This window comes from Neovison vison, chromosome X, assembly GCF_020171115.1.
Source record: "Neovison vison isolate M4711 chromosome X, ASM_NN_V1, whole genome shotgun sequence".
NCBI classification, from domain to species: domain Eukaryota; kingdom Metazoa; phylum Chordata; class Mammalia; order Carnivora; family Mustelidae; genus Neogale; species Neogale vison.
This window is the reverse complement of record NC_058105.1, coordinates 130,402,384-130,414,988: the sequence shown is the minus strand read 5'-3', so window position 1 is coordinate 130,414,988 and position 12,605 is coordinate 130,402,384. Positions and strand designations below refer to the sequence as shown.

Sequence of the window (12,605 nt, the reverse complement as noted above, 5' to 3'; positions counted from 1 at the left end):
GGACAGAGCAGGACCAAGCACCCCCGCCAAGGACGCACAGCCATGTTTCTTGTACACACAGAGAGTCTGCTCTTTTCATAAACGGACGTGCCTGGGAGCAGGAGGCAGTGAGGGGGTATAGCATGCATCGAGATGGGCTGAGGTTCCTGGGACTGCGAATGTGCCCCTGCAGGGTTAGCCACCCCAGGGCCTAGATCTCCCACATACTAATTCCATGTCTACTTGGTGGCATTTGAGAGGAAAGAAGAAAACAGAAGCCGCCAAGAGAGGGCACGTCAGCTCTGATGCGAGGGGCAGAAAGCACACTGTCCTGCATGGTTAGGCATCGTTGACTTCATTGCCTCGCAAACCCGTAGACCCTCAGCAGCCTACCCTCCAGCTCAGCACAGAGGAGCCGGCAAAGAGCTGTCTCCTGAATGCACGGGCTTTGCACACCCACACCTGAATCTCAGCACACAGCACGGACGCCAGCAGTAGCCATTTCTAATGTTAGGAATCACTTCTAGAACATTCTTTCCTTTGACAGGGCTATTGGTTACAGCTTAGAACATGCGAAACTCTTAAACTTTATGAATGAACCTTTGCTCCCTTCTTGCTTGAGTTGTTTGGCAAACTGTTCTTTAAACTATCCTTTTTTTAAAAAAAAATTCATTCAGAATTTTTTTCAAAAGTCACAAAGAACACAGGATTTGGTGGTTTCTCATGAGACTCCTCGTTGGGTCTGGAAATGAAGGGCTAGTGCAGGGCCATGAGGTTTCAACCAGAGGGAAATGCAGATGCCCAGGGCCCATTCTCAAATGCTCTGGCTCCTCATGGGACTGGGAATCTGCATTTGTAGCCTGTTCCCTGTGATGCTGCAGAACTAGAACACAACTCTGTTAGAGAACGCCACCTCCGTGAGCCACAGTAAATGGGGACAGGGACAAAGATCATCTGTCATAATCATTTCTGTGCAGGGCAGGTGGCAGAAGGCATTGGCTCCCATCTGCAACAGCTGCCTGGTGTTTCGCAAAGAGCCAGACCAGCACTGGGCTACAGGGAAGCTCTCCTCCACATTCTGTCCCAGGATCAAAGGGATCGTGCCACAAAGGTCAGGGGCAGCGGGAACGTCTCCCAGACGTGTGTGTGCACACTGTGTGCACAGAGTGAAATGCCAACTTTCAAAGCTTCCTTGGATAAGCTAGGTGCGGAATAAGAGTACCACGAGACAGATGTTCACTAGACTTGCCATCCATGGCTTTCCTTCTCTCTCATGCCTTAGTAAAAAGAACCACCACTGGTGAGCCAGGGTGGCTCGGTCAGTTGAGCTACGGACTCTTGATTTGGGCTCAGGTCATGATCTTAGGCTCATGGGATCAAGCCCTAAGTCAGGCTCCATGCTCTGTGTAGAGTCCCCTTCTCCTTCTCCCTCTGCTCCTCCCCCTGCTCATTCTCTTTCTCTCTCTCCAATAAACAAATAAAATCTTAAAAAGAAGGAGGAGGAGAAAAAGAAATGGAGGAAGGAGAGGGAGGAAGAGGAAGAGGAGAACCACCATATGCTCAGACCAGAGAAGTCCCAGTGTCTGGGATACACTCGTAGCGCCATCTTGGTTGGGTCCAGTCCAAGATGGTTGATGTGCATCTCCTTTTCTTAAACATGAGGCTCACGAGCAGGGCTCAGAAAGTACTCAAGAGCATTTGCAACCAGGATAGGGGTTACAGATAGGTGTCCACGGCTCGGGTTGGACAAGTTGAAAGAGAGCAAGCACTACAGGATTTGCTAGAGCAAGGCGGAGCCAGACACATCCATGATGGAATTATCTGCAGCCCAGAACCGGCAACCAGTAGACGCACCTGCTGGCAGTTGCATCGGACACTTCCGGCATGAAGACATGCTACTGAGGCCTCCCCAGCCCTGGAGATGGGCACGGAATGGAAACAGGGTCCCACTATCACAAATATGCAATCAACCAGTGCATTCGAATGCTTTCCTCATAAGATGCCTCCACAGAGCAATGCTATCACTGGGACATGCTTACTGCTATTCAGCCCTCTCCGGGGGGACTGGAATTCCCCGGAAGAAATGCACAAGACAGACATCCCCACCCCCGAGTGCCGCCTCCACCCGCCCACACTCATGATCCAACGTCCAGGCTGGCAGCTCAACTGCCAACACCAACTCGGAACAAGGACAAGACCCACGAGGCTCGAAAACACTACCTTTGTCATTCAGAGTCTCTTCTTGTATTTGTCTCACGGCTTCCTGGGCTTTGCCAGTGTTATTTCCAGCTGTAAGGGGAAAAAAACAAAAAAAAGTATGATCAGTGGCCAGGTCCTCCAGACATTATCAAGCATGAGAAAATCTTGTCTTGAGGTGCAAAACACAACCTCGAAGGGGGCTCTTTATGGCTTGTCATGGAGCCCTGGTGTGGAACGGGGCCACCAGAACAGCCTTGGCCAAGGCAACATACCAACTGACGGAGGATTGCCATTAGCTTGCATTGGCGAGAAGGAGAATGTCTCTGTCTTCGATTACTGGGGTGTGACGCAGCTGGCGGCACCAAGAACATGGGGCGGGGGACGAGAGCCAAGGATCACGTGAGCGTAAAGATGGTGGCAGGAAGGTCAGAGCACACATAGAACTTTCTAAGAAACTTTAGTGGACACCCGCCTCCCCCCCTCCAACTCACTGGTGGTCTGAGCTGCAAAATGACCGTGGGCCATTCCCTCTATGAACGTGGGATTTCCCATTTCCTCATCGAGGACTCTGTACAAACTCCACAGGTATCAGTCTGGGGAAACGTGAGCTTAGAAGAATGGCCATGCGTGTTTCGTGTATGAGGGACATCGCCGTCAAAATAGGGAATGAGGTTTCTTTAGTGTCTTACTAGATGGTAGTGCATTGATGTTTGGAGGAAGGCATCTTGTTTTCAACCGTGTCCCGGAGTGCACAGTCCAAATTGTAAGGTGTGCCAAATGGGGCTGCCATTCGGGCGGAAGATCAGGACACCCTGTCTTCCCACACACCAGCGCTCACGATCAACTGGACCGCAGGCAGATGTTCAGCTCCTTGGTGGGGTGAGCCAACCCCGAAACTCCCTGCCAGGGTGAGTCATGGGAGCGCTTCTGTACAAGGCGATTGGAGTTGGCATCTAAGGAACACAGGCGTGGGAGTGAAGCTCCTGGAGCCCTGAGAAGTGACAGGTGGCATGAGGACAGCAGGACAGACACCTGGCCTGGGAGGACCAGGTCCTAAAGGGGTGGAGTGGCTCACATCGCCCTCCCACCTGCCTCCAGCCGCTGCTGGCCAGGTGTTCTCTGGGGGTACAACCCTCTTGAGATCTCCATGAAAACGTATCACCAAGCAATCCGTTCCGGAGACATTTCTACATGCTGTTTTCCTCTATTTTGTTTCATTTTTATATTCAAACTAACGTACAAGGGGCTCTGCTATGGATCCCCCCACTACTTGACCCTACACTAATTAGTCTGTGTCATTGACAAATGCCCCCGACCCCCACCAAAAAAACCCCAATGGAACACCCTTCCCAGAAGCAGAAGGCTTCACAACAAAGAGTTAAGGAAACACAGACAGCAGAAGCGGTGAACGTTGTGAAATCAGTAACGTCTTTGGCTCCAGCTGGAGATGAATCTGAGATAAATATGGCAAAAGACATCTTCAGGGGGTGCAGTTAAAGGATTATATAAGGCACCACCACCTTAAAGGAGTTCAAAGTTGCAGACGTCAAGAAAACGCAGCTGTGATAGTATTCACACCTTCAGCTCCCTTGAAGAAAGAGCGTATTACACGGTTGTTAGATTTTTGCTCAGAGGGTCTTCCTGTGTTGCAGGGTGCACAGTCGGACAAGATGCCATACCGGAAAGTTGTATTCCATCTCTAAATGTTCTAAGACTCAAAGACAACAAAGTAAAATTCACCTTTCTCTAAGCTGGAGCCGTGTACATGCATGACCTTATTTTGGAATTTCCATGCAATTTTAAAATATTCGAGAGCCATCCACTGGCGGGCTACGTACGCTTCTGGCATTCGCCATCTTGGCTGCAAAGGTGGCCCGGTGGGAGCCTGCGTGAAGTGGGAGAGAAGATGTTCCACGTTCCGAATGAGGTATCCATGGCCAGAGAAAGTGGGGGGCATCCAACCAGAAGGGGAAACTGGTCATGGTAACACCTCCCCACAATGGGCAGGTCACTACTCTCCCTAAGGCATTGCATTAGAGGCATGGACACAGGCACTCTTTGGCAAAGGTCATCTTTATCAGCTGGCTCCCCAGAGTTGGATATGGAACCTTGACCCTATGCAATTGTTAGAGATTTCCTACATTTACTGACCAAATACTGCATGCGAGATAGAGTACTTGACCAGAATGGAAGGTAGGCAGAAGCACAGTGGGTTTGCCTTCGGCTCATGCTTTTCGTGGGGGGCTAAGTTTAAAGACATTGAACCCAAACCAGGGCCAGCAAACTAGGAACCTGGGGCCACATCCGATGATTTCCTTGATGTGAAAAGAAAAAAATATATATATATTGGAACAACAGCCATACCCATAGCTTTAAATATTGCCAACGGTGCTTGCCGGCTATCAAGATAGAGCTGACATTAAGAGACACACTTAAGCAAATATTTATTATCTGGTCCACACCAGAAAAAAAAAAAATTTTTACTGGCCCCTGGTCTCAAAAGCCATCTTTTATATGGCTATTCAAAAAGAATTATAAAGACAGATCCTCCACCAAAACAGTATTTTGAAACTATGAGAACTGAGATATTGTGAGCAAATGAGAAATTTAATAATTAATGTATTTATGGCAATATTAATGTGCTTGGGTTGGATCCACATTCCCTTTTCCAATTCTTCAACAAGTAACTGATTATTGTTTAAACATTAATGGACTCAGGATTGGCAAACTTGAAATTGGATATACACATCTCTTAGTTTCCATTTAGAGTGAAATTTACATTAAAGTGTCCGCGATAATATTGTTAAGTGGCCTTGTATCAAACTGTCACACAAGATGAAACGTTGTCCCTCTCAGAATATATGCAGTTACGCCCTGAAGGACTCGGGGAGGAGGGAACATTCACACTTCACTGGACTGAGCAGGTCAAACTGTGACCCGTGCAGACACCAGAAGCTCTGTGGGAAAGAAACTACAGGAAGGGGAGAAGCACAGGAGCATTCTGTTTACTTTAAGAGAAGGAGAACTTCGGTGCAGGCAGGACTGTTCCCCCTGGTCTCAGCAAACATCACCTAAATGAGGAGGTGACAGGGGAGTCAAGGTTCCAGTCCTCACATGCATAAGTACCACACGCTCCCTCATGTGCCTTCACTCACTCTGTACATCACACTCCTCACTCAACTAGACCTGAGCATGACCTAACCCCAACCTCACTTCCTAGGGACTTACCCAACTAGACCTCCTCATGAGCCACCCAGCTAGAATTCATCATAACCTACCAAACTAGACCTCATCATCACTTAACCCAACTAGACCTATCATCACCTAACCCAACTAGACCTATCATCACCTAACCCAACTAGACCTCATTATGACCTACCTAACCAGACTACATCATCATCTAACCCAAATAGACCCCACAATCACCTTACCAAACTAGACCTCCTCATCACTCACTCAACTAGACCTCATCATCACCTACCTGAACAAGACCTCATGATCCGCCCAACTAGACCTCCTCATGACCTACCTGACCAGACTTCATCATCACCTAACCCAACTAGACCCCCTCATCACTCACCCAACTAGACTTCATCATCACTCACCCAACTAGACCTCATCATCACCTACCTGAGCAAGACCTCATGATCCGCCCAACTAGACCTCCTCATGATTTACCCAACTAGACCCTATCATGACCTAAATCATCTATCTAGACTTCATCATGACTTAAAATACCACACTGAGGCAAAAAGCAGAGAAATGGAACAATTTTTTTTTCTTTGCATTGCAATATTGCCAAGTTTCAGAAAGAACTAAGAAGATGAAGAAGACAGGTGCACTAGAGAAGTCATAAGGGGCAGAGATAACCAGTGCTGGATGCCAGTCCCCGGCTGTTCTCAGACTGGAGAGTCCTCCCCATCCTGCTCTACCAGCTTCCTTCTACCACAAGCCAAGCTCCAGCAGGCCCTCAGAGGAGACTTTGGCTCCTTCTGTCCACGATGTGATGTCACTTTCTTTTTGTTTTTAGTTTTTTTAAAATTTTCTTCATTTAAGAGAGACAGAGAGAGAGAGAGAGAGAGAGAGTGAGAACATGAGTGGGGGGCATGAGGCCAAGAGGAGAGGGAGAAACAGATACCCCGCTGAGCAGGGTACCTGATGCAGGGCTCGATCCCAGGACCCCAAGATCATGATGTGAGCCGAAGGTACACACTTATCTGACTGAACCAAGCAGGTGCCCCCCTGACATTACTTTGATTGTTATCCCAGATGGTGGCGAAATCCAAGACAAGGCAGTAGTCTCCCAGAGACCTGAGTCCCTCTGATCACACACCATGTCTCCCTGATGTGCTCAGGTCCCAAGAAGAGAGAAATACATTATGTGGACGCTAAAATTGAAGAGGAGTTCCAGAAATGCACACTCAGATGGGTCCCTGTCCTGCAGGACCCCCTCATCTGCCAATGACTGTTCTTCATCTGGGTGGGGGAAGAAGATATGGATGTTGGTAAAGACTGTCCTTGCAAAGAGGTGTCAAAAACTGTTCTGTCATTTCCACATTGATTCAGACAACAGGGATGTGGACCCATCTCTGAAGAAAAAAAACATGGATGAGGAAAATAGTGAGGTCCACCAAGAAGTAATCGTCCTCTCCCAAAGCCTGGCAAAGGTACACCGTTCTATAGATCAGTTGGCTCATGAGAGAAAGGTGCCCACATGGGTCCATGAGGGAGGAAACACTGTAAAAAACTGCACTTTTTCAAAAGAGTGACACATGGGACGGGCCATGCAATACAAACATTTTAAGTTGTGGAGTCATGTTTGACAAAAGTGAAAAAAAAATCAAAGTTAGGAGAATGAGTCCATTTGATTATAGGAATGAACAGCTAAGTATATCCATGTGAGTCACACCTCTGTGAGAACAACAGAAGGCCACACTGGCTAGACCTGGGGGCTCTCCATCTGGGTTAAGAGCCCCCTCAGAGATCCCCTCCCCCATGGAACTCAAGGGGGTCTTTGAGTTTAAACACAAGTAATCAACGTCATCGTGGCGGCCAACACTAATGTCTTGTCCAAATGTGGACAAGACACAGAAGTCAGGGCAGGGTCTATGACTTGGCCACCGACACAAACCAGAGATATTTTCAGACCCAAGTTGAGGTGTTAAAGCTGTCTCAAAATAAAGTTTGAGATCATCACAGCTTCCAACCAGTAGGAGTTATTGAACCCACAAGTATGTCATGTTATTTGTCCTATAAAGATTTCATGTCTCTAATCATGTGGCAAGTTTGTGTTCTTACATATTTTTATATCTGCATCTGAGTATCATTTGGCTTATAATGTTGTGGATTTTAGTTTGTGCATTTAGGCATCACTAGATGTTTGTGGGGTCCAAAGACTGAGCTTTTGAAGAGCTACGAAGAAGTGGAACACATTCATGTTTAAATACTCTGCCCCAACTATAGATTCTGACCCCAACTTATCCTTCAAAAAATGATGGCGGGCAAAAGATGGAGGAGAAAAATGGGAGAAAGGAAGAAATAAATCATTATTGAATAAGTAAATGACCATGGGTAATATTATGTAGAAAGTCTTAAGTGAAAACAATCCTTAACACCTAAAAGCAGACATATAATATGATTTTTGTAAAAACAGACACCACAAAAGGTATTAATTTAATGCAAATGATGTCAATAGGAGACATAATTAGCATGAACTGTTTTTTTTTTTTTTGAAGGTAATGTGCACAGTATCATTTTTCCCAGCAGATTAAAAATTCTACCCCCAATTCACTGGGAAAATTAACAAACGTACAATGGGTTCGTTGGAACTCTGTTCGCTTTCCCAGGCAAAGAAAATACCTTCGTTTTCAAAGAGGAGTTAGACACCAGGGTAAGGAGCAGAGAGGGCGTTTCAAAAGAAGAATGGACAATGTCGTCTACGGGATGCAGCTGCTAAGGAAGCCAGTCTTTCAACACCTGTTCCGAGTCGACACTGGGCTACGCCGTGTCTTCCCCAAATTCGTATGTTGAGGCCCGGACCCCACAGGTGCTCAGAACCTGACCTTATTTGGAGAGGGTGTCTTTAAAGAGGGTTAGGGTAAAAAGAGGCCAATGACATGGGTCCTCATTGCACTAGGACCGAAGTCCTTACAAGGGCAACCTTAGGTGTTTCCCAGATGGGTTATACCTATAAGCAAATCACGGTTTCTATATGAGCCCATGACGGAGTATCTTCCATTAGCCAACAACACGATCATCACCTATGATCACACGCATGCCGAGTCTCGCCAGGTGCCTCGCCGTGGCATAGCCGATTCCATCCGTGCCTCCCGTCACTACAGCAACGCGGTCGGGTTGTGGGGCCAAAACTGGAGAAGGAGAAAAGGAAAAAATATATATATATAATCAAAGTGAGTTTTAGAAGCGGATTGGTTGGATTGGTCCCGAGTCATTCCAACCTGGTCAAAGACACCTGATAAACGCTTGCTCACCCCCAGCGGAGGCCTTGGCAGGAACCAATGAGAGTATCAGCACAAGGATGGGCAGAAAGGTCGGGAGCCAACGTGGGAGTAGCATTTAGGAGCGTGGATGACACTCCAGCATCCACACTCCCTGGCAACATGGGGCAGGAAGTAGGTTTTACTACGTCTCAGGTATAGAGGAGGACAACAGACCAGGGGATGAATGCCTGCTGTTGCAACGCGTTTGTAGAACACAGTTTCCAAGAGGAGGGGACATGCATGCCACGCCACCCCCCCACATGGGGAAGCAGCAGGATGGGTCAGGAGGCAGAGGGACCTGGAAGCATGGACAAGAGTCTGTATTGTGGGAAGAAATGGGTCAGGGAAGCAGGCTCAGCAGGTTTAGGATGGGCTGGGTGAATGATTTCAGCAGATTCTGGGTCACAGGGGCTGTTCCTGTGTGTGTGTCCCTGGCCTTGCGGTGATTTGCGTGGGCAGGGTAGACACTGGCCAACAATGTGGTTACGGACGTAGTGGGGCTGTGGATTGCCTGGTTTGCGCTGGAAAGCTGAGCTCCTGAAAGAGTCACATGCTGTCTCTAGGAACTGGCCAGCCCTGGGAGCTGGAGCATTTGATGAAGGTGACAAAGATGAACTTTTTTATTTTATTTTATTTTAGATTTATTTATTTATTAGAGAGAGGCAGACGAGAATCTCAAGCCGACTCCACATGGATCACAGAGCCCAGTGCAGGGCTGGATCTCACAACCTTGAGATCACAAACTGAGCGGCAACCAAGAGTCAGACGCTTAACTGACTGAGCCACCCAAGCACCCCAAAGATGGACTTTTTAATAAATGGTGTTGGAACATGTAAACAGACATTAAGAAAAAAAGATAGACCCATCTACACATCAAAATTAACCATGGGGTAGAAGCTACACAATGAACATATTCGGGGGGAAAAAGCATGGATCCATTTATCTTTAACCTCAGAGTATGAAACATCTCCCTAATCATAAGTTAAGGTTGAGAAGAATAAGTAGATAAAATCCACTACCAAAATAATTTTGCATGGAAAAAAAAAAAAACACCAAAAGCAAAGTTTAAAGTAAATAATATATTTTTTTAAAAAAAAGGAAAAAAAGCTTACAACCCTGATCACCTGCAAAAGGCTATTTTCCTAGTATGTAAAGAGTTCTTACAAATCAAGAAAAATAACACTCTGAGGAAAAAGAAAAAAAAGGTGAACATAAGTGTGTATATGAAAACATATATGAAAACAAAGGCATGTGAGACTTTGCCCCATGAGAGGCATGTTCACGAGAACTCACTGAGACACCACTGGACTTGACAAGAGCAAGCACTTTGACACCATGCTTCTCTGTCACAGTGCTCCCAAGCAGAGGCTCATGTATACCATGGGCAGGAAAGCAAGAAGGGGAAACCCCCATGTGGGCGGGGGTCCTTGGGTGATACCTAGTGCAACCTGAAACACATTCAGGCTGTTGCAGCAACATCACTTCTAGGAACGTGCCCTGGAAATCCATGGCAGACCTTCCATTGCTCCCTGCAGCTGTGTCCCTGGTGTCCGCAGTCACAAAGACACCAATCAGCAGCCCCGAGTGTCTGTGATAAACTGATAAACTAGGAAGATATTAGGGAATAATGCCCTGAAAGAGCTCATGGTCCTGTGGGAGGTCATGCAAGCACTAAGAGCTCATATGTACTTCTAAGTGTGGTATCTGCACTCATGCGGGAGGTCTCTCTGCTGTTGGGATAATCCCCGTGCAACATGGCAGCCATTCCCAGTCAAGACTTTGTCTCATTCGTACGGGCCCAGAGGTGCTCATTTGTGCTCAGGATCCCATCCAGAAAGCTTTTGTGTGCCCTACGTGGGAAGAACAACCCTCTGCAACTGTGTGCTTTGACTGGCCTGCCCTCCCCCCTCAGCCAGGGTTGCCTGGGGGCACACACCTCCTCACAGGTCCCCTGTTCCTCACTGCCTGGCCCAATGGCAGACGTCAGGCTGGTGCTCCATGAATGTTCACGGACTTAATGAGCTAACTCATCCATTGCTGGGTCAAACAGAGATTGAAGGCCACACCTATCCCAAAAGACCAAAGGAAATGTGCCATGATGTGAATGTGGGTATCTCCTCCTAAAATTCATGTGTTGAAGGCCACCCCTCCCATGGGATGGGATTGGAGGTGGGGGGGTTTGGGAGGTGTTCAGGTGATGAGGATGGAGGTGGGATCTTTGGAAGGTCATCAGGTGCTAAGGGTGGAGGTGGGGGTCTTTGGGAGGTGACCAGGTCATGAGGGCAGACGTGGGGGTCTTTGGGTGGTGATCAGCAGATGAAGGTGGAGGTCACGGTCTTTAGAAGTTCACCAGGTCATGAGGGCAGAGCCACCATGATGGAATTAGTGTCCTTATAAAGGAGACCCCAAGGAGACTCCAGGCCCCTTGAACGGCGCAAGGACCCAGCCAGAAGAATGCCACCGAAAAATCTATTCTAGCAGCTCCTCAATTTCGGACATCCAGCCACCCCAATGGTGGGAAGTAAGTGTCTGCTGGTGAAGCCCACCCCCCGCAAAATCACTTCATGGTGTGTTTGTTATGGTGGCCCAAATAGGCTAAGACAAGATGCCCTCATCCCAGGCAGATCCCCTGCCTGATGCTCAAGACGTGCTGAGAAACAGAAGCACATGAGGAACGGGCATGATGATAGAGCAACGTCTACACCCACCACCCAGGAATGGGGGGGCCCTAAGAAACCACATGACCACCAGGATCCAGTCTGACTCCTTAGCTTATCAGTGAGAAATGGACACAGGAACCCTGAACCACCGTCAACGCCAAGAGCAGCAGGTGGTCTTTCAGAATGCTCTCCTGAGGACAACATCATCTTCTTCACAAAGAATGCTCCTTGGGCTTCGATACTAAGTATGAAAGGTATTCGCAGGGATCAGAAACTGGAGGTGCATAATGGACACCCTACTCTAAGCCACCATGATGTTTCTGGGTGAACAGAGCGAGTCCATGACATGCCTTTCCAGGCCTGTGGTTGCTTGCTCCATGCATGCCCTGAAGGTCGTTTCCTACCCAACAGGTCTGCATCCAGTATCATCTTCCATTTGGCCAGAACAAGGATGGCACAGGTCCTCAGAATGTCTTCTCCCAAGGCCATGATCTGCCAAGCAAGTGGGATCGGCTTCCTGCCAAGCATGGCTCAGCCCACTTGGGGGTCCCTGAAGTTATATCTCCCAGCTGATACCGTAATTTTGAGTCCCAAGTGCCATAAGTGAGTTGACCCTGGAAATCTAAAAAGATTTCATCTCTACATAGCTCATCACGTCTGTTTCAGGATGTTTCTCAACCACGAGAAGAGTCCACAGAGCACTTGGACCACAGGTGAGAAGCAGGATCTCCAGGTCATAATCAAGCATATGGATTTCCAACAGGGTTATGCCTCTCCAAGGAGGTGTCTGTAGGTCATGGTGGGAAGGAGCACAGGGCTGAACTAGCTGGACTCCAACCACCTGCTCAGTCTACCAATCAGTCCTATCTTTGATAGGATACAATCGTCCCAAACGCAGTCACCTGCCCAGTGACGGGCACATGGGGCAAGTCTGTCCCCTCTCCCCAAGCTTGACTGGATAGCCATTGAGAGTCAGTGCCACCCAAGCACAAACATCATCCTACAGTTCTGGAGGTCACAAATCTCCATCTCAAGGTCAGCTGATTGGAAATTTAGATTTCCGTCTGCAATTTTTATTTGCCTTTAGCTTCATGACAACATAACTTACAGTTTCCAGGGCTTAGGACACGGATGTCTTTGGGGGCCAGGATTCCGTCCCCCAAAATCGGGAGCCAAAATTACTGGGCACACGACTCAGATGGAGAAGCCTGACCTTGCATCAGCGTATTCTGTGAAATGGCCCCAAAGTAACAACAGGAAGATGTGG

The 12,605-nt window shown here is 47.9% G+C and overlaps 1 protein-coding gene across 11 annotated transcripts in view; it reads right to left on the bottom strand.

Moving 5' to 3' along the window:
- DHRSX (dehydrogenase/reductase X-linked) overlaps positions 1 to 12,605 on the bottom strand; it is a 231,857-nt gene that overhangs the window by 200,097 nt on the left and 19,155 nt on the right. For all 11 annotated transcript variants that reach the window (XR_006382484.1, XR_006382485.1, XR_006382483.1 and 8 more), the window contains exons 2-3: positions 8,439 to 8,546; positions 2,200 to 2,268 (exon numbers count right to left, since the gene is read on the bottom strand). Coding sequence is in view for 3 of the 11 variants with exons in the window: in XM_044235389.1 (XP_044091324.1) it covers positions 2,200 to 2,268; positions 8,439 to 8,546 (177 nt within the window). In the remaining 8 variants the exon portion in view is untranslated. The remainder of the gene's footprint in view (positions 1 to 2,199; positions 2,269 to 8,438; positions 8,547 to 12,605) is intronic.